Genomic DNA, 23,447 nt, shown 5'->3' with positions numbered 1-23,447 from the left:
ACTTTTCACAACATATAATATCAACTATGTTAATTACTTCAAATGTGTAATAAATACATCTACAGATTATTACAACTATCAAGGAATAATTTGATAAACTATTTTTAGGATGTACATCTCAAAAGCGGTACACTTTTTGAGATGCATTCAAATATACATTGATCAGGTTAGAATGAAATTGTTGATTGGTATTTAACTCCACTTTCTTCTGTGCTATTTTGTGGTGTTTAGTTTTTGTTATTGGAGGAAGCTGTAGTGCATGGAGAGAACTAGAATTTGTTAAGACGCATATAAACTGTACATTAAGCAGGTGGGAATTAGAGAAACATATATATAGAAGATGTATAATATGTATGAATCTCAACAGATGTTCGTTTCATAAACACCTTAAAAAAAGAGGCAAATAATATAAAAGCTTAAGGGACATTCAAAACTTATAAGTAAAAATATAAACTGACAATGTCATGACACAAAAAAAGAAACGACAACAATCAACAAACATATGAGTCCAAAAAACACTACATGAAAATCAAAAGACTGCATGAGCAACCCAAACTGCACTTAAAGCAGGGGTGATCTCAAATGTAATGGTATAGATTTTATTCATCTATACATGTGAAGTTTATATGCACCTTTTAAAAACATCTAAATTGCTTGTCCTAAAGTATCTCTGTAACATATGTGTGGAAGTAATAAAGGAATATATGCACAGATTTATGACAACAACATAAGTTATCTGATGTAACTGACATGTTTTGTGCATTATTTATTTCAACTTCTTAAAATGTTTAAACCACGACTGAATGTAAGTGACAAAAACGAAAAAGTTATTAGTCCTACATTATTTATCATAAAAAAGGTTTTGTCCTTTAACAGTTCCCATATAAAACTTGTCAACTACATCAGTGAAAACATTAATGTTATGGTAGTGGTTTTTCATGCTTTTATAAAAGTCTTTAAAGTTTAAAGCTCTTAAGAAAACAAATAGTGTAATGTAGGTCATCCTTGGTCAATTAATAGAAAATATAATACAAACTGAAATAAATATGTTACTTTCTCTAAACAACAATATGCTAAGTAATAATAGATGTCACTGACTATAACATATCTATGTGCCTTGTACCTACATAGGATAGTTTCTGCTGTAAATCTAAACTATGTAAGCTATCAATAAAGCTCATATTACATAATTGTTGTGAGTATATGTATCATGTCATGTGTCAGTCCCTTTCTCGAACTACCATAAGTTAAATGGATAGATGATGTTTATAAAATGACAATCCATACAAAAGGCAACACCTAAAGAATAAATATTAGAACAAAGTTTATTCATAATTGCTTCTCATAGTGCTACCTACTATTTAAAGCATTCAATGTAAAATTGTTTGTCATCTATAATAAATATTTGTCAAATTTAAAGGGGCTTTATAAACAGAGGCCCATTTGCTATTCATATTCAAGTTTGTCAACCTTAATTTATCACACTATCTTCTGTATATGTTCTTTTTTAATATCGCAAAAATTAAAATATCATTTTAGTCTAAAATGACCAAATCGCATTAATAAATGCATGCAACAATTTCTGAATTTAAAGAAACTTGCACCAAAATTACAGAATAAGTTTACTTTCATTTTAATTCCATTGAGAAATTTTGGCCAAAATTGCGACCCTTTGACAATTTGAGATTAATTTCCAAATGTGTGTTTGGGCACTTTTTCAGTAATATCTGAATCAATTGATCCTATAGTTTGTTATTAGACTTATCATTGAATGTGAAAGATTGAGTTATTTGAGGATTTTTCTGCAATTTTTACAGAAGACATGGCCCTTGAATATGGTAATGTGCTTGTAAGGCCTAAATCATATAATCATATATTTGGTATTAAGCCACATTTGTATATCATATACAAGAGCATGTACATGTGCAATACTCTGAAAATGACATCTAATTTTGCTTCCATCAATATCCTTTCTACAGCTTTCAATTCTGCAGAAATAAAGAACAGTGTATTCTAACCACCAATAAATAAAGGCTTCAGGTGTAACACCACTAATTCAGGCCCGGCTAGAAAGCACATACCAGAAAGTAGTACATATTTAACACAAAATAGTTCCTATGCATGAGTGTAACTTTCAAAATATGTAGAATATTTAGGTAAAAAATGAAAGCTGAAGGACTGGTGATCATTGTAGAACACTTTTGAACTTTAAATTTTGAATATTAAAAAAACTGCACAAAATTTTAAAAAGAGGGTACATTTTGTCTGTTTGTCAGATCTGAAGTACCTGTTTTGGTACATCTGAAGTTCCGGGAACCAGTTCTTTCTTATATGCCATGTAAGGTATGTTGATTTTTTCAGTACAAGACACCATACCATAAAGTGTTGCTTTGAAATGCAATGATTGCCACTTTATTTGAACTTAAAATAAAAGAGGTGTGCCTGCTTGAAACGGAGGAATTTAACATAGAAAGCAATGGGACCATGAATTAGTGGTGTACTTCCTTCAAGGACTCGAGCCTGTATTGCTCATCTTGCATTTTTGCATAACATTAATACAGTGGAAAAGAATATTAAATAAAGATTTGGGGGGTGATTTCAGATTCATTTTTTTTTTATCATTTTACTATTTTAGCACACAACACACCACTGGTAAAATTTATCATTCAAGGACAAAATCTCTTATTAGCTTTGAAATGTTGACTCATTTGTAGATCATTTTCTCATATCATTTTTGCTTTTACAGTTTCTATCTATACTACAATTTTGGGGCAATATAACAAAGCCCTGAAAATGATTGGCTCTAAAAGCTAGGCGAGTCAGGTTGGAGTAAGATTAGGACAGGTATGAGTTGGGCAAGGTGGGGTTCTTTCTGGGAGTTTTGGTAGAGTCAGACCGCTGTTTTTCACATATTTAATGGGAATAACTCAAATAAGATTAATTTATTGTTTGTTGGTGTATTATGTTTGTTGGTGTATTAATCCACTTTCAGCATTTTGTGATATATCATTATAGCCAGTTGTTATTGGTGGAGGAAGCTGGTGGTGCCAACAGAAGACCATGAACTTAGGCAGTAAAACCAGCAATCCTAGTCGATTACAGTTAAAGTGGAACCAATCTACTACATGCTTGGTTTGATTTCACAACATCAGTGTTGACAGTCTAGTGATTTCTGTAGATCTACTGCTGCAACCACTCTGCAATGTCTAACAATTTCTGTAGAAATTGCTTTTAAGTAGATCTTTAGTTTCTGTAAATGTTTTGCACAGCTATCATTATTTCTATCCAGACCAGTTTTCTTGATGATAAAAACTACTTGCATTTTACTCCTTTGGTCTACCTGTGTTTACTATTGAGGGCCATGATGGTTAAGAGGGGTGGATAATTGAACATTTTATTTAAACTACCCATCCTAAAGATGATTGATGCAAAGTTAAAAAGGACCCATATGGTTGAAGAACTGTCATTTACTGTAAATATGGAATTGTATGGAGTTATTCTAGTGTATTTCTTATCAATTAGAAACATAATTCAATGACTAAACTCTCAGAAGCATTCAACCAGCAGTTTTGGACATTTCAATTTTATGGTAGCTTGTGTTAATATTAACAAATGCATGAAATGACTCTATCAGTGAACAGTTTATACCAACCAAAGTTCATGCATTACATTCGTAAAAATTAACAGCCTGCAAAAATATTCAAATTTCCAGTAGAATCTTTATTTCATGAATTCTGCTTTATAGTGACTTAGTTAAATTTATATATATTTATTTATAATGGATTGGGAACAAGTTGTTGCAACTTATATTAATCCCTTTCGACTTTGTTGGTGTGAGTGCGGCCTTATGGTGACCTGCTCATTATAAACAGAAAACTTACCCTACAATTCCAATAAACATAAGGGTCCAGTCTATAATGACCTCGTATATAGTTAATGATCTGAAATACAAGAAAAACATTTTTTTATAACCTAAACTAAAGGAGTATGTTAGGGTACTTTCAGCTTTAATATGATAGTAGCCAATGAATTAACATGAAAAAAAATGGTGAAAGAGAATTATATTTAGACCATTTTGAGACATATTTTCAAATATGATGTAAAATTAAGGTAAAACAAGAATGTGTCCATAGTACATGGATGCCCCATTTGCACTATCCTTTTCTATGTTCAGTGAACCGTGAAACTGGGGTCAAAACACTAATTTGGCATCAAAATTAGAAAGATCATATTATAGGGCACATGTGTACTAAGTTTCATTTTGATTGGACTTCAACTTCAACAAAAACTACCTGGACCCAAAACTTCAACCTGAAACGGGACAGACCAGAAAACATAATGCCCCTCTACTATCCTAGGTGGGGCATAATAATGAGATTAAAGTATGAAAATTGCAAAATTTGGTTAAACAGATAGGGATTTTGAAGTCTTGGCACCTCCAAAGGTGTAAAGACTAAAAGCAATCACAAAGCATGTATTCTAGTTAATTTGTGTTTGCTGGGTTACTGTCTGATAATTACTAATTTTTAAACTGTATCCAAATAAAACAAATAAAAAGTTTATTAAGGTGGTACCTTACACTACAGGGAGATTACTCTGTAAAATCAACTAAAAGTTTTAATTACGATGTGTTGTTATTTAAAGGGAATATTAAGCTTCTAAATGATCAAAATTAGTGTTTGTCAAACTGCTATATAACCAGTGTATTTTTTTTGATAAAACGGTTGGTTCAAACTTTTTAATATTTCAATATTTTTGTCAAAGGGTCAAAGTAAATACTTTGTCAAAGTTTTTAGAAAATTAAACGAGCCAAATTAATTTAAGTTAAAGTGTTGGGTACCACCTTAAATGAGTATTTTCATTTTTTTATGATGATGATTGTAGAATTGTAATGCATTATCTGAATGATTTAAATACAATATCTAAATATAATATGCCAAAATTCACCATTTCACAATTTAAAGTACTATGGGTAATTTCATGGTTCACACCCCAAATTGAAATACAATAAATAAAATGATTTTAATCCTGACTTACCCTTTAAAAATAGTCATATGGAATAGTCCTGGTAAAACAAAAGCTAACATGGTACAACAGGTAGCTCCTACTAATGCCATGAGGGTAGCAAAGTTTGGAATAACCATAACTACCATTCCTGTGATTAATACCATAATAACACGTAAAGCATTCTGAAAAAAAAAAAAAAATATTGGTTAAATTAATTATTGTATTCTTTTCAATGAAAATCGTACTATAAGATTGATATGCTCTATCTATTAAGAAGTAGAGGAATCTTTTTTTGCTAATGTTATTTTGATAGTACATGAAACAAATTAAAGCATTTTTCTGAAAGAATTGCTTGTTGTCCAGCCAGTAGCAAATTATTTCATGCATGTTCAAGACAATAGCGGGAGAAAACTGACATCATAATTGAATTCAACCTTAAAAGAAGAGACAAATAAACTATTTTTTTAGTTTGTTATTTTGTTGTAACATCCCTGTTCCAGGTTAGGGGATGGACTGTGCCTTCAAACTATACTTGAGAGAACTTGCTTCCATAAGACCATAAATATTTAACAGGCTAATACAAACAACTTGTTCAGATGTGGTAATGAAATTGAGGGAAGTGAACACTACCTGCTCCATACTGACTACTAAATGATACTTACACCTCTCCATATATGTTTTTCTGGATTTGACATTAAATAACCTTCTAAAATTTTCATCACAGGGAACATCATTACTGAAAATTAATGTAAAACATAGTTATATTTGTGTCAATTTAGTACAAAGTTTTAGTACATATAAAATATCTATCATATATAGTCACAAAGTCTTCAATTGAAGACTGGGAAGACAAAAGAGATGTATTAACAGTTCAAGTTAATTTTATGTATATTTTTTTTTCTTTTAAAAAGTAAAATAACAAAAATACCAAGCTCTTAGGAAAATCCAAAACAGAAAGTCTATATTTGAATGGAAAAATTTGAAGCTCCAACACATCAAACGAATGTATAACAACTGTCATATTCCAGACTAAGTACAGGTATTTTCTTATGTAGAAAATGGTGGATTAAACCTGGTATTAAAGCTAGCTAAACCTCTCACTTGTATGACAGTCGTATAAAATTCCATTATATTGACATCAATTTATAGAAGTAAACCATTGTAGGACAAGGTACGGTCTTCAACACAAAGCTTTGGCTGTTTAGAAGTGCTTCTTACATTGTCTCAACATTTAATGCATTAAAAGGAAGTCTGTGGGTTCATGAATAAATTGTATTAGAAATGATTTTCTTTGTGAAATTATGAAGTCTATTTTGTTTTACTCTTAGGTGTTTCACAAAAATATGTCAGTTAATGAGAGAACTTACCTGGATATGTAAAAAATAATGCTAGACATAGTAAAGATTTAACAATGACAGCAAAATCTAACGAATCACCTAAAAAAGAAAAAATAATGCTGTACAAAGTAAAGATTTAACAATGACAGCAAAATCTAACAAATCAAATGAAAAAGAAGAAACGTTAGCAATATTTATAATTCCCTAATCAATCTTGTGAAGTCCAGACTGATTAATTGCATAACCCCTCTTCCCTGGGAATTCAGAAACAAAATAGTTTTTTACATGTTGAAAATGACTAATTTCAAAGAGTGTGTCATCGTTTGTGTTATTTTCATACAAAATATATTTAGAAATTGAAAATACTTGTTAAATGATTCTAGTTACATAAACCAAAATCACAAGAAAAACAATTGAAAAAGTGGTGTTTGATTAACCAGATATAAGAATAGAATGTGTCCATCACAAACAATTAGGGTGTGAGAGTGCTTATCTGTACTTTATAGATGTAACTAAAGATTATGACTATGAAACTAAAAGTATAATACTGTAAGATATTATTCATCACATTACCGGTTGAAGGATCTTTAGCTAAAATTAAACACATGTATCAGTATGAACCCAAAAAGAAATGAATAACCAGTTTTGTTTTGTGGTTTATAAATTGTATGTGTAAGCTGGTTCCAGGCTGACTATTTTACTTTTTTATTGCATTGTCAACAAGCAGATTCCAGTTTTTCGTTATACAGTGCTATGATAAGGAAAAGGAATGAAAAATTTGTACAGATGCATTAGGTTTTAATACATATTAGTTTAAATTGGCAAACTAAATTGAAAAAAAACATGGGCACCTTTTACAAATTCAATTACAAACATCGCAGATGTAAACAAACATACCAGAATCAATATTTACATTTCTTGCTTATTATACCCTTTAATCCCAAACCCTGCCTTGCAATCTTAATTTTGGAAAACAGTCGACATGAAAAAAATATAAATTTGGTACTGAAATTTTTATCTGTCAATGCCTGTTTTAGAGATAAGTGCATTGAAAAAAATAACTTTAAATATAATACAATGATTTTTTGGGGGTTTATATTGAAGACAAAGCAGCCAAAATAAGAAAGATATCTTAATTGTTAAATGTACTCTGTGTACAGTATTTAACTTCTATGTACTGAAAAGAATACGCAAATGAAGAAAGTAAGGTACACTTCAGCATAGCTGTATTTATAATTGGATAAATTCTATAGATTTTCTATAAAATGCATGTATAACTTCATGTCTGACTTTGTTATTGACAAGTACATGTAGAACTTTATTATCTGAAAACATTTAAAAATATAAATCTCCCATAGAATTTTAATAAAATACTGCAATTTTAGAACACCCACATTATTTTGATACACTGTGTTATTGGTTTATGATTCACTGAACCATGAAATCCCTTTCACTGAACACCTACATATGCACCTAGACATTTTCAAACTGATTTCATGTCTTAAATTGATTCATTTCATCTTTATAATTTCTGTAATTTTTTTTCTTCAAAATTAAAGAACCTTTAAGAGCACTTTCATTTACCCCACGCCCCCACATTATCATTGGGCAAAAAAAATCTAACCAAGTTCAAAGACTTCTAACTGAAAAAAAGTAAATATGAAAAATCTTGCACATCAAAATATAATTTCTTCATTAACTTTAAAGTTTCATAAAATTGTGTAGTGTAATCATAGAGGAATTTTGATGACAAAAGTTGCAGAAGTAAATTTAGGTCAAAATTATAAGATCAAAGGGACAAAACTCCATTGCATATACTATGGCCTACAAAGTACAAATACTAACCTTTTGGTAGATTTAATGTTATGATTTCATCTGTTTGTGGACCAAATGACTGAAAATTAATATGAAATAAGTAAAAACAATTCCTCAAAATATAAAATGTATGCATTTATCAATTATAATTAACAGACTTATAAATTTTCTGTTTACAAAACATTGAATTTTTCGAAAAAACTAAGGATTTTCTTACTCCAGGAGTAGATTACCTTAGCCGTATTTGGCACAACTTTTGGGAATTTTGGGTCCTCAATGCTCCTCAACTTTGTATTTGTTTTGGCTTTTTAACTATTTTGATCTGAGCGTCACTGATGAGTCTTATGTAGACGAAACGTGCGTCTGGCGTATAAAATTATAATCCTGGTACTTTTGATAACTATTTGCTTTCAAATTCACTAGAGTTTTTCTGCACATGATTTGAAAATATTCAGAAATCTATATAAAAAGATTACAGTTATTGATATTACACCATGGGTTTGTTCTTCAATTCACAGTTTTTGCTTGATATTCATGTTTGCAAAGAATTTCAGTCAAACGGTTGAAAGCCTCACTGTGATTTTGAGATGAAAAACAGCAACAAAAGCTCTGTACTTCCACTCTTTATCTTTTGTGCTGTGTTAAGGAAGAATACCCAATATCCTTTCTTTTCTATAACTGTATATAATGCTGTGTGTTTACCTTTGGACAAGTATGTAAGTTTCTTTTCACTCATACCCTTATTCAAATTACACAAAGTTATATGCAGTCAATTATTAGTAATTCTAATTTAACATGCAAAAGATTCATTTTAATAAATGGTCATTATAAAAATAATAAATAATTTAAAATATTGTTTAGTGTTGTTGCGTGGTTGGGTTACTGACAAACTGATGTATACCTAAATATTTATATAATCTTTCGTCTTAGAGATTCAAATTTTCATGGATGCTAAAAAAATAACGATTCCCTCTTAACTACTCTAGGTCTAATAAGAACTAGTACATTCAAATAATTGTTGGAGGGTCCAAAAGTTTCATTCAAAGGCATGTGTAATGTCTGGTTGCAAATCCATTTGATAAAAAGAAAATAACCCAAGTAAATTGGTACAGGTTGAATATTGGGATTCCCTTCCAGCCCTCTCATATCAATTTAAATGAAATAGCCCCAAAAAAGATATAACAGCTTAAAGTAAGAATAAAACTACATACCAAATAGCCAGCTGATCCAAATGATATGTACAAAAATGTTACTATAAACATTGTAAATATAAAATACCTGAAAAAGAGAGACAAAATTTATTTCTCAATACTTGTTAAGAATTAGTAGAGGTAAAAGTACTGCAAACAATGTGAAAGGTAAATATTTGCAACAAAATAAGCAAACTACAATTTCTTTTACAAGTCATTTCCAGGGTAATAATATAAAGGAACAAAAATAAAACTGTTTTTGATTTTCCCCTAAATTTTTGTTTATTATCCAAGTACATGGTAGTTTTCCTTCTTTTCATTAAGTTATTCTCATTTCTTTACAAAAGGGCAAATGTAATATTTTTCTTTTTTTCAAAATCAAATGTTTTTCTTTTTCTTTTGTATTACTATGGATAATATGCTCAAAGTGGCAATCAAAATGCCTTTTATTGTATTCTACAATTCTGTTCATCAATTGTATAAAGAGTTATTTTTGTCCATTGACCATATTTTTTTTTGAAAACCTCATTTCAATAAAAAGGTTATCAAAAAACCCAATCATTATTGATTCAAATGAAACAACAAAATACCTTCAAAGACCCAACATGCAGTAACAAGCCTATAAAATACATGTTCTTTAGGTAATCTGAACATTAAAATGTTAACTATTAATATAAACTCACGTTTTAAATTGTTTCCTAACTTCCTTCGCTAAAGAAGATTCTAATGATAAAATCATACCAGCACCCTGAAAATAAACAAAATGTAAGATATTAAAACAAAGTTAACAAAGTCAAAATTCTGAATAATGTTTAGTAAATATCAAAGTAGTAAAGCATGAAAGACGAAAAAATAAGTTAAAATTGAAAGCTATAAGTTTTATAGAGAAAAAAACTTTGTTTAAAAGAAATTATCTCATTAAATACAACTATGCAATCAATATCTGTAAAACATTTTCATCTCTGATTATGAAAATTGTTTACAATATTTCTAGAATAAATAAATCATTTGCCTGGTTTCATTTATTATGTGACATTAATAAATCTGCTGGCTGCAACTGTTTTGTTTTTTATTGTTGAGTTATTTCCCTTTGAATTGAATTTGAATCTTTTTTATGTGTCTAAAATTTCTAGAGCTTAATGTGAGTTGTATAAAACCAATAAATAAATAAACTGTAGCTCGAATTTAAGACTAATATAATAAGCCATTCTACAAAAAAAACCAGATTATTTATAGAACTGTGTATGGGCAACCTTTTAGTATGACAGAACAAAAATGCATGTGTTGTGGTTCTGTGCATTATTGATGTCGGATAAAAGGTCTACAGAGCTTATTTTGTATTGTATGTATAACCAGCTTTTAAAAAATCTTGTTAATCTAAGCATACATCATTGTGTATTCAAAGTATCTGATTGATTGATTGATTGTTGGTTGCTTAATGTCCAGTGGCATTAAAGTATCTGAAAACAATGAGTAAGTTCCAAAAATTATAAAAGCTCTCACACTTAACAACTCATCACTTCCAAACTGCTAACTAAAATGAAGTCATTTTGTTTAGCAATACGTGAGAAAAGTGTTAACAAATATTTGTTGGGTGAATGAACAGACAATGTGAATGAAATATAGATCCTATTCCTATAGAGTTTGGAATAATTATACTTTAAATGATCAACTTAAAACTTACTTCATAACAATAAATAGCAATACATATAAAAAATGGAAGACCAACTATAGACATCTTCTTTGGATGAATTCTGGAAAGAGAAATTATATAGCAACTGATAATAACAAAATCAATATGGAATAGTTATAACTATAGTTCCCTCCCTTATGGAATGGAAACGAAGAAGATGTTTTCTTTAGTGTATGCAAAAGCGAAAAGATTTCTCTATTACCTACTTTCAATATCAAAGGCAACAACTGCAATCATATGTTACTAAATTTAAAAAAAAGAGTAAAAGGTAAAGGAAACTGATGAACACCATTAAAGGAAATTTTAACTTTTGAAACCTTTTCTACACAGCAACTATGCTTTTCTAACTATTTCTACCTAAATGATAATTGTGAATAAAACTATAAAAGTGAAAGTGAAGATTATAAACTGAACTGTGCAATGAGAAGTGTATTGAAACAAAACTTTTGTAAACAAAAAAGTTTAGAATAGAATATTGTCTCCTCCAAGAATTTGTCTTTAATTCTTTTTATATATTCAGAAGACCAGCATTTATACAATAATTATTAGTCTGTTACATAATATAACAGAAGGAAAAGATGTTTCAGATTGATTATTACACATGTGTCACATAATATAAATAAAGTTGATGATTGTTATGTGGTTAAGATAGTATTTGCATGCACTGTTAAATTAATTACCCACAGATGTTATCAATAAAATGTATTTTGAAATAACCAACTTTTGACTTCTGGCATATTCTTTTCAACCTGTTATCTTTTTTTGTCATAAAGACTGTTACAGTCAAGTAAGAGCAACTAAAAGAAGCACAATCAGAATCAGTGAAATATGGGGGGAAATATTTTTAGTTTTCCAATGATTTTGTCGTGTAATGACAACATAATTCCTCCCCCCCCCAAAAAAAAAATAATAAAAAAATTGTGCCAACTGTCGGATTGTTTTTTTATTCTTTAAGTGGCCCCTACTCTTGAGTACGAGAAAATCTTACAAACTTAAACTGTTGAATAAATTAAGTAACCAGAAGTCAAATGTCTACAATATAAAAAGAGTCTATTATCAACTGATCTGAATGTTATTTTAGAAGTATAGTGCTGATATTTGTGATGAAATTATCAAGTAATTACAGCTTTAAGAATTGTTTTTTCAGTATATAACTTGTTTACTTAATATAACGAGAGCTATTAAAAGAACACAACAATTTTCAAAATATACCCTCTTATTCTAGCACTAAATGAAGTTTCACATGCATACATACCGAGTTGCCCTAAAACATGGTACAATATGTAAATAACAACAAAAACATAATACAACATAATTCAAGCTAAAGCTTTACATGCAGACTAACAGTAACTTTTATAAGTCATTCTACAAGTGGTTAATGCATTCAGTAAATTTGGAAATTTTAGATTTAAAGGCCTGGAGCCAGTTTCACAAAAAACTTACGACTTAGATTGATCATAAGTATACTGAATTGGTCATGACTTATGATCAATTCTGGTCGTAAGTTTTTTGTATACCAGTAAACAATTCTTGCCCTTTTTACATCAAAATATTTTGAATGTTAGCTACTAAAATAACTTTTATCTACAAAGAATTGGTATTATTTTGGTCAAGTTACTAGAGAATTATTCCTTTACAATCCTGTATTCAAAATTGATGGGGTCTAAATAAAATATTTAAGACTGGTTCTATTACTTCTAAACACTGTGTGGTTGGTTCTAATAGTTAATATTAGTATGATATATATCTCTGGATTTTATATTCAGCCAATAACCATCTATGTGGATGTATTAGAATATACTAGTTACAAAAGCAACATCAAAACTTATTATGCAAATCTCTGGGAAGCTAGATTACAGTACGCCCAAGGAGTTTGTAATCCCAAACTCCATACTCCGATATTTTTCCTGGTGTAACACCAGGAAACTCCGACATCCCTCCCAAAATTCTCGGAGAAATTTGGGAGTATTCCCTCCGACTTCCGCGTAAATCCGCTACCTTTTGTTTATAGTATTAGCGACATCTCTCCAAGTCTGGTGTGACGCGGTGTGACTCCAGGTAATTAATTGCCCTAATCCGTCTGATCTATGCCGGCACGCGACAGTCAAGGTATGTGAGATTTCTAATGTAATTAAACAATTGTATTTCCTGTCTATTGATTATCAGGTTATATCTGATTGCTTGAAACAAATGAAAGATTAAAATAAAAAGCAAAACGTTGTTGTTAATTCTTTCAATTACACTGTACATTTTAATCAAGTTTTTAAACAACTATATTTTGATTTTGACTTCCGTTTTTTTATCAGTAAATAAATATTTAATTTACTAAAAGAGATATAATTGTGCAACAATAAACGGAGACTAACGCTGAATAAATGAGGGCAGTTTAAAGAAAAAATACACGTCTCAAAGTTTTTTATACTACAAGTAAAAAAGAAAATATTATTCACTATCTGTCATGCTAATAATTCTACGCCATTTCCATTTTACGATTACAAAATAAAAGTTTTAAAATCCAAAACGTTGTTGTTAATGCTTTCAATTGCATTAAAGTTTTATAAAAAAAAATCTATACTTGATTATGACCTCGTTTTTTATTTATCGGTAATTGATATAACTTACGAAAAGAGACATACTTGCGTGAAAATAAACGGAAACTAACGCTGAAGGTATAAAATGTGAGCAGTGAGTTTAAAGAAAATTACGTGTCTTAAAACTTGTATATGCAAGTAAAAAAGAAAATACTATTCACCATTCGTTATGCTTAATAAGTCTACGGCATTTTCTCTTCACGATTAGCATAAATTTAGGATATAATACATTTCGGCTACAACAGGAATACTTCTATAGCTGCATTAACTTGTCGTTGCATAATATTCATTTACGCACAATGAATGTAAACTTTTGTGTTGTATTTAGAACAGTTAAATATTTTTAAAACAATTAATTGCCGTGGGAAGACGACACGCATCTCAGTGATCAACAGTGCGTGGTTGAACTTGAACTTGACTTCGCTCACAATATTGAATGCTAAAAATAGTGACATCAATTTTGTCCACGAGATTTTTATTTGGCGGGAAATAGTATCATGTAACAGTAAACTCAGGTGACCTCTCTGGATAACCGTCGGAAAATTAATTGAAGGTTTAAACTTGCTTTGTAATGATTGACATTTGTGTGCGTTAAGATTGAGGCTCTAGAAGGTCCTTTTACAATTGATTTACCGGATTCTAAATTTTATTCCTTTTCTGAATAAACGAACATCAGCCTTTTATTTATACGTTTCTCAGTCAACAGAGGACATAAACCTGGACATTATTTATACTTCCATAGTCAACACTATACATTAATGGTAGATGAAAACAGGATGCATGTCGTTCAGTTCCTGATGGGCGTTGGTAGAGATCCTCTGTGAAAATGTGTCGATCGTAAAAATCCGATCCACATTTTTTTTTACATATTTCTTTCTTGTACGATATAATTTCATTTTAATATTCTATAGTATGAATTGTTGAAATACTTCTTTTTATATTTCGCCGAGGACTGTTAACGAGCAGTAAAATACGGATTGCGCCAATCCAATTTTATTTTAAATAATAAAAGATCAATAACAGATCATAACAGATAAAAAACACGTGATTTTATTTCTTCATATAATTAAATAAGGTTGTGATTATTGTGTTGTGTCTGGGCGGGGAATTATCTCAGTATTTATGAATATAGGGCTGCCACATTGCATACAAAACTATTTGTCACTTTACAGTTTCTTTTTTAAATTCAAATATTTCAAGTCGGTAATCTACCGAGGTAGTGAAACATAATATTTTACATTTCAAAATAAATTGAAAGTAACAGAGTTCACTTGTTGGTCCGATAAATTAACTCTAGGGTTTGATTTAGATTGGACAAATTACCGTAAAAACATCATTTTGTGTTAAGCCAGTTGATATCAATTATATAATATTGAACTATTAATGAACCGGATATTGCTCACTGAGTAGGTCATAAAAGGTTCTAATTGTGGTAAAATCATCTTTGTTGAAACTCTGTTGAAAATTATGACCTGATCGGACTATAATGAAAATACTAAATAAGTGTTTTATTCGTATTTTTATACGTTTTTACGTTTTATTTCATATGACAATGACATGGGCATATACATACAAGAATTATTATCTTATTTTAAATAAAAATGTCACACTTTTATCTGACAATGAATGTTCATTTAAATAACGTATTTTAAAGCACACAGGTGCAATCAAGATCGATTAAATGTACAAAGGTAATAAATCTGGCTAATCCGATTATGTTGTCACGCGTCATTAATTTTCAGTTCATCCGATGGGCAATAAACCAATTAACAGCCACGCGGTGTTGGGAGAGAATCTTTGGAGGAAATTGGGAGTAGAATCCGTGATTCGCGGTGTCACACCGCTACACTCGGAAATCGGTGATAAAAGTTTGCGATTACAAACTCTCTGGGCGTACTGTATATAAAAAATACATGACAAATGAAAACCAAAATTAACTTAAGGAGAATGAATACAATTATGTTTAGTTATTAGTATGTAAAAAGAAATTCAATTGTCAAATTATCAGGGTTTTTTTTTTAATTGTTCATTGTAACATGATTCCCCACAAATTTCCTGCAACCACTTATCATGGTGCAAAATGTCATGGTGGGTCACATTTACAAAATTAAAAGACTTTTTACATTCTTTGAATGGGGAGTTAGTTTATTACTAATTAACAAGTTAACAATTTTTCTAATAATAAGATAATAAATTGGTTTCCTTCTCCTTTAAAGTATAATTAATACATTAAATTAAATTCAAAAAATGAACATAACAAAAATAAAGATGCATCATGAATGCAAAGAATTGATAAATCTTTAATATTCTTTAAGTGTATACTTACTCAACATGTTCAAAATGTTCAAAATCAAACCAAAACACAACAGCAAAGGCAAGAAGATTGGAACACTGGGCCATTAAGCTGAAAAAAATAACAAAAAAAGCATGCAGGATTCTGCTTTTCTTGTGTGTTATATTGAGATCTAGAATAACAGTTTAATGGTCAATACAATAGACAACATTCAAGTTCGATGCATTTCCGTCAAAAACTCTGGTTTTAGTGAACTTCATTTGTGCGTTTAGGGGCGTCTTCACTTCCATTCCAATGTTGAGCGAGTGGTTGGAAAACTATAATTCTATATTGTACGAATTTTTCGGCAAATTGAATTCTCAAAATTGACAATCAAATGCTGTCATTAGGAAATTGTCAATAAGTACCTTCAGAGCAACAATTATTTCTAGTTAATCCTGCACAATGACAATCACTTGGACGATGAACGTAAATAATGCAGGGATACAGGCGACCCCCTTTATCTTAAAGGCGTGCATAATTGACGAGTTTTTGTCGGTGACGGATGAACTCGAAAGTGGTCTATTGAAAATTGGTATAAATCACTAAGAGTATAACAAATAATATATTATGTAAATTCTATTTCATTTATTATTCTATATTTTTTTTCATATTTTTCCTACAATAAACATTTTTTTCTAAAAAATTAAATTAATCATCATGAATATGTGAAACTTGAATCATTCGTATTCAAATACACAAAACAATATGAGATAATCTCAGAAACGAATCTAGCTTGAAAGCATAAAATATCTTTGAAATAAGTTGGTTTACAGTATTTCTTCTCAAGTTTGTCAGTCTTTGTATTGTAATCTAATTCAGCTGATTTTGATTAAGATGACTTACCTTGTCATAGCCAGACTACCAAGATGTCTAAGTAAGGTCATAAAGCATATTGGTGGCAGTAATATCAACAACCAGTGTATTCTGAAAAATAATAATGATAATTAATCCATATTGCTAAAACTTTAGTAGTTTTGTCTATATGACTAGGATTTTGAAAAAATAAGCATATTTACCTGTGAAAAAGTATATTCAATGTTTAAAATGCCGCGCGCTCTTACATGTATAATTTTGGTATAAAAAATGTTTGTGTACAATTGGTTTTGATAAATATTTCCCATTACATACATTTCTCTCGGAATATGGAATAAAACAATTGCTGTCTTTTGTTTTGATAAATAAGTGGTTTAATTGAATTTTGAAAATCTGATATTCACTTCGGCTGTTGGCCTCAGTGAATATCAGTTTTTCAAGTGAACTAAATAAAACCACACATTTACCTCAACAAAAGACAGTAATTGTATATCATTGTCCATCATATATACTCATTACCTAAATACAGACATTATAAAAATTTAAAACACCATTTTATGCAATTTTGTACATATGGAACAACATCCCTAATGCGCCTTGAAATGAGGAACTCAAAAGTCACGTGTAAAGAAAAAATCTCTGTGTAGTGATATTGGACATGATTCTATTTTTAACAAATGACTGAACTTAATTATTTGTGGTGATTAGGAAAGTAGAGGAACATAGAATAAATGTGTAAAAACTATGGAGCTATTGAATGTGTTCAAAGTATTAAATTTTCAAAGAACTTATTGTGTTAAAAAGGGGATATTTTACCACAAGGAGCCGCATCACAAAAGGATATTCGGGGTTTGCTAATTTACGGAAAAAGTAATCTCACTTCGTACCCTGAAAATTTAACCACATATGTGAAAATGTCACAGCTTCGAAACGAGCTATCATACATATCCAAGTTTATGATATGGACTGAGCTACAGGAAAAAACGTTACCATTACCGCCTATGTAAAAACAATTAAAGATATTGAGCCATATACATCAAATTCCAAAACAATTATGACATATACATACAAAAGATAAATAAGAACCTTTTGTTTTGATTTCTCCAATTGGTAGGTATATGTAAACTTATGTATAATGTTTGCCTGTCATGTACTTTAAGACACCTCTAAATGATTGGAAAACATTAGAAACATCTTAATTATGGACGGAATGTAAATAGAAATCCAAGTTGTTTTCTAAGGTACAAACTTAGAACATTAAGGAAGAAAAGATTTTTCATGTGAATTTTTAACTAAATGAACTTTAAAAATTATGAAAAGTGTGTTTGAATTATAAAGGGTTTCATAATGTTATTTCTGAATTGTATAAGTAAATAAATCAAGAATGTGTCAATGGGACACATATGATGGCCTGCTTGCATATAACATTATAAAGGGAGATAACAAGAGAATTGTAAAAAGTTACCTCAACCTAAACTGACATTGATCTGTTTTTTAAGGTTAGAGTGAGGTGCTCATTTTCGCCACATCTTTTCATGTTTTTCTACAGTTTATGTTCAGGTCTAAATGTTTTTGAAGTATACTGATATTTCTATGTAAAGATAACTTCAAATGCAAAATATTATTAAGCTTGAAAAAATGTTTGTTTGAATATAATCATCTGAAAAGTTGATTAAAGGGTGTTCGAAATTTCCTGATTTTTTGTCAATGGGGGACACATATTCGCCGTTTTTACACATCTATTTAAAACCAAATAACCACAGCTTTAAACAACATTGATCAAATCAATTTCATTATAGATGAATAGCAGACATTTCAAAGGTGTTAAGAACTGAAATTTAGGGCAGTCAGTCAAAAAATTACTTAGAAATACTTCTTTGAATTTGTGTTTTTTCTTCAGGAAATTGGCCGAAAATTGTTGTCGGTTTTTCTGTCCTTTTCAGAAGGTGCCGCAATTTTGTCTCAGTTTAACAAAATAATCATATTTGTTATATAATATCATTTACCGGTATATGTCATCCATTTCAGCCATCCTTTGAAGTTTTTACACCTCAAAATCATTAAACGGCGAAATTGTGTCCCCGGCAAATATGGGCGCCCCACTCTATATACATTATTTATGAGTTTTATAAATTTAGGTAGAGTCAAACTAAAATTGAAGAATGGAAACTAATTTTGAGATGTATAAATGGATCTTCAAAGGGTAACACTTTTTGTCCTCTCCGCCATGGTTTACTTTAGGGAACAAAGTCATTATGATTAGAATAGAGCTTATTACTTACAATTTCATAGATCTCATATAGTCAGATAAATTCTCTGTGATAAATATTAAGTATGCACAACAAAATCCTAAAACATAAAAAAATAATATTAATTGGGGATGAAATAAAAACATTGGCGGTAAAAGTTTTTAATTGGTTGAAATTTTCACCAGAAATATGATAAGTATATTTAAAACAGAGAGTTAACCTTTATAGCAGGTAAAATCCAGGGAACTTTTTACTGGTTGTTGCCACACTGTGACCAATAATTTCTGTGTCATTTTTTCTATTGTGGAGAGTTTTCTCATTGAATTAGAAAACATACCACATTTTCTAGATCTTATTTTGATTGTTAATATGAGAAATTTATATTAAATTAAGAGCATTTGAATTGTAGAAAAAATTCATCTCTCTGATCAACTAGATTAAGCAAATTACTTCTACTCCGATCAATCCTACCTGTTTGTGAGATAACAATAGCTAAATCAACTAGTAATCGACCATGGTATCCTATAGCATAGAATCCTGTAAAACACAAAATAATCAAATATTTCTAAAATACCAACACAAAATATTAATCATTAAATTACTACATTATATCTTTGCTAATGCATTTTGCAACAAGGATTAACAAATAAATTCTCATTAGGAACTGCAAACAAGATAAAGACCAGCACATTTTACACGAAGCACTTGCAAGGTTTATATAAAATGTGGTTGTCAAATTACTTCACAGAAAATTTTTCGTCAACTATAGGTATCTTTATGACCTCATTTATCATATAGGATACACCTGTATCCCTGCACTATTAAAGCTTCTTCGTGATTGTTATTTTGCAGCATAAACTAGAAATAATATTTATTCCATAGGTACTTAATTACAATTCCCTTATGACAGTAGTACTGATTATTAAAATTATTTAAATTTATTTTGCCTATTATAAATTGTACATGTATATGTGGAATATAGCATCATATTTCATTTTTCAACCGCTTCTTCAACATGGGAAGAAAGTAACAATGTCCTACAATGCAAGAATGATGTTGGAGAAAACAAAACTTTTTGAAGGAAATGCAACAAACTTGAAAGTGGTCTTATCTGTCCAAATCCTAAGCAGTGCTTACCTACATCTCCATATGAAAGGTCATGACCTGGATCTTCTTCCTGAAATTTAACAAGAAATATGTATTTTTAGGAAGAATCAGCCTGGAAAAATACATTATTTACCGCTGTGAATGGCATGATGAACTTTTATTCGTTCAAAGAAAAATCTCAATTCCTTTTATTTCAAGGTATATAATCTAAAAAATTTGTGCTTGCAATGTATGCTGAAAATTTCATTTAAGATTTAAGCTGGGCGTGCAAGATTTTTCAAAAAACACAGTCATGAGTTTTAAATGATATCATGGTAATTTCAATAGCTATGAATATAAATTAGATTTGTAAAAGTGTGCAGCAATCTTTAACAGTTATGGAGAAACATCAGAAATCCTTAATTGGAACATATTCACTTGTCAGGAGATTTATGGACAAACTAGGCAAGTATGGAATGGTATTTCCAAACCCCTTGGAAGCCATGTATTTAAATATGTTTTCATGTTCTTTATATAGATTAGACTGTTGGTTTTCCTTTTTAAATGGTTTTACACTAGTCATTTTTGAAACCCTTTATACCTTGGTGTCTAGTGTGAGCCAAGACTGTGTTGAAGACCATACTTTGACATATAATCGGTTTACTTTCCTACATTGTGAATTGGATGGATAATTGTCTCATTGGCACTCATACCACATTTTCTTACATTTATATCTATTTATAACCATGTTGTACTACCCACCTTATTGACTTCCTCCTCTGTGATTAAGTTAACGAATTCTTGTTTGGCCACCTGTAATGACAGCAACCCATCTTCTTTGGCATCTGTTTCCTGGACTTTCTTTGGACTGGTTTCTACCTTAGCTTTCTCATTTCTTGGCAGTCTATATTCTGATATTAACTTGTATTTACAATCTATTAACAGCAACATTGCTTTCACACTGAAAATGACAGCAATTCATGACACTAAATACCTACATTAACTTTGGAATATCCAAAACAAAGGAACAATGATTCAATTGCTATTTTTTGTCATAAAGTCACATAGAGGCCTTTACCATGTAAAGTAAAGCCACTTCCTTGCATAATTTTCTAATCTACCAATCATGCATCTTTCATCCTGAGATATTGTTTAAAATTTCTACTTGTAGCCAGAGGGTGTTTGAAAACAAATAAGCACTGTTAAAGTCAATGTTCTGTTCGAATGGTACATGTTAATCCAAATACACCCCCCCTTGAAAATTCCTGGCTACAGGCCTGCATGTCCAAAATACAATATCATATGAATCGTTGCCATATCAAATGAATAACCACAATGATTTTTAATAGATTTTATGCCAATCTCTACTTAGCAAAAGATAAAAGTTCAGCAACCCTTACATATATGACAGTGTTCTACAGTAATACTGTCGAATCAACATTATCTTATTACACTCACCTGATAATACCTATTGTAGCCATCACAAAGATACCCTCCAAAATTCCTGCCTGTATTAAAAAACAATAATATTATTCATTTCATACATGTACTTGTTCACATGAAATGTTCAAGTAAATTAATAGGCATTATTTTTAATGTGACATATTTGGGTAATGGCATTTTTATATTCGAATCAAGATATAATCATGATAATAAGATTATAAGGATGTGCCAAAACCAGTAATGTTATTCTGAAAAGATGCAGAAAAGTTTTATATTGTTTCAAATGAAATATATTTTGCTTGTGATTAGATGATTAATTATTACTTGTGATTTTATGTTTAAGATTACTATTAATTGGTATTTACAAAGCTAATTAATGTCTTATTGTTATGGTATGTGTTTGGTTTAAGGTAAAATACCAGTAGTTTAATTATAAGCTTGGTCATTTAAAAACAATGGAGATTTTAAATGAAAATTATGAATAATTATGTTCAACAGCTTTCTTCTACTGAATGTTTATATTGGTTGTGGGCTTGTGGTGAGTTTGATAGCGTTTGGAATCTTCTTCCTTTCTTTTTACAAGTCTTAGTGACTATTGACTTACTGTGGATTCATTTAGTTTTATCGGCATTTATTTTCATGGAATGCTGAAAACTTGCATTCTCGTGAATATTTGATTTTGTGAATTTGACAATCTCGACAGAAATAAAATTTGTAATTTGTTGAATATTTGATTTTATGGTTCACTTTTCATGATGAAACCCAACTTTAAAAGGGTGCAAATGTGTGGGGTGCAAAGTGAAAGGAGACACAGAGAATTAAAGCAAACATGATATGGACGAAAAGACCTAGATTAAGATTCTACATCTAAGTGGGTAATCAGTAAAGAATTGGTTGACTCATCACAGAATGTATTAAAATTAATGTGTTATAAACATGATTATATTTGATTCAAGAAGATAATGTACCGGTACATGAATTTGGTGATGATACAGTCACACCTTCCAGTGATTTTGATTTCTTCATTATTCTTTTATGGGTTGAATTATACAAACCTCTTTAAATGCAAAAGGTAGTCCTAAAACACCAGCACCTATGAATGAAATAAAAATGTTTGCAAAGATTTTGACAGGGTGTTTGGATCCCGTTCTTCCGACTGCCATTTTATATTTTTGTTGAGGTCGTCAGCTCATAACTTTCTGGAGCTTTTCAATTGAGTTAAACTTCTCATGCAGGATCTTGTTTTGACATAAACAACACCAGGATTACTGTCAACTTTACAACGTGGACCTTGTAAACTAATCGCAATGCCACCTGTGACAAGTGCCCTAAGGGAGGTAATTCTGAATTTAATTTAAGAAGAGGTCTACCTGTGTCACATAGATCGTGTTTACATTTTATTAAAAATAAAACTGATTAAACTCTCGAAGAATTTTGGCACAACTAAAACATAAATACCAAAAAGAAACTAACTTCCAAATGACGTATTCTTGATGGAAGCAGGACAAATCGCCCCACTGGCAAAACGCCCCACACCAAATCGCCCCACTTTTTCACAAACTCGCCCCACTAATAAAAAAAAATAAAAATCGCCCAAACCTGGTTAACCAACTCGCCCCACTTTTTAAAAAAATCGCCTCACTTGTGAAAAGGGTTAAACCCAGTTAAGAGTCAGTTAATGTTTCCCCCATCAACTCTGCTCCACTTTGTAAAAAAAATCTCCTCACTTGTAAAAAGGGTTAAATCCAGTTAATGTTTCCCCTGTCAACTCGCCCCGCTTATTGAAAAAAAGGAAAAAATCAACTTCTACATACAATTTTCAGGTCTACCAACTAGCCGCACTTAAATGAAAACTTATTTTGATTTTTGTAATCTACACCTACACAGA

At 30.3% G+C, this 23,447-nt stretch overlaps 1 protein-coding gene across 1 annotated transcript in view; it reads right to left on the bottom strand.

Annotated features, from left to right (window-relative positions):
• The window catches only part of LOC134696860 (uncharacterized), a 28,148-nt gene extending 5,258 nt beyond the window's left edge, over nucleotides 1-22,890 (bottom strand). Inside the window, exons 1-16 of the mRNA XM_063558815.1 lie at nucleotides 22,615-22,890; nucleotides 21,575-21,624; nucleotides 20,879-21,077; nucleotides 20,168-20,207; nucleotides 19,502-19,567; nucleotides 19,064-19,130; nucleotides 16,812-16,892; nucleotides 15,960-16,037; nucleotides 11,034-11,103; nucleotides 10,033-10,097; nucleotides 9,371-9,437; nucleotides 8,190-8,238; nucleotides 6,375-6,443; nucleotides 5,670-5,743; nucleotides 5,038-5,189; nucleotides 3,882-3,941 (exon numbers count right to left, since the gene is read on the bottom strand). Of these exons, the coding sequence (XP_063414885.1) occupies nucleotides 3,882-3,941; nucleotides 5,038-5,189; nucleotides 5,670-5,743; nucleotides 6,375-6,443; nucleotides 8,190-8,238; nucleotides 9,371-9,437; nucleotides 10,033-10,097; nucleotides 11,034-11,103; nucleotides 15,960-16,037; nucleotides 16,812-16,892; nucleotides 19,064-19,130; nucleotides 19,502-19,567; nucleotides 20,168-20,207; nucleotides 20,879-21,077; nucleotides 21,575-21,624; nucleotides 22,615-22,722 (1,295 nt within the window). The 5' untranslated portion in view covers nucleotides 22,723-22,890. The remainder of the gene's footprint in view (nucleotides 1-3,881; nucleotides 3,942-5,037; nucleotides 5,190-5,669; nucleotides 5,744-6,374; nucleotides 6,444-8,189; nucleotides 8,239-9,370; nucleotides 9,438-10,032; nucleotides 10,098-11,033; nucleotides 11,104-15,959; nucleotides 16,038-16,811; nucleotides 16,893-19,063; nucleotides 19,131-19,501; nucleotides 19,568-20,167; nucleotides 20,208-20,878; nucleotides 21,078-21,574; nucleotides 21,625-22,614) is intronic.
• Between the last annotated feature and the right edge of the window lie 557 nt (nucleotides 22,891-23,447).

Source organism: Mytilus trossulus, chromosome 14 (assembly GCF_036588685.1).
Source record: "Mytilus trossulus isolate FHL-02 chromosome 14, PNRI_Mtr1.1.1.hap1, whole genome shotgun sequence".
Taxonomy (NCBI): Eukaryota; Metazoa; Mollusca; class Bivalvia; order Mytilida; family Mytilidae; genus Mytilus; species Mytilus trossulus.
Note: the sequence above shows the minus strand (reverse complement) of the source record. Positions and strands in the feature narration are given on the sequence as shown.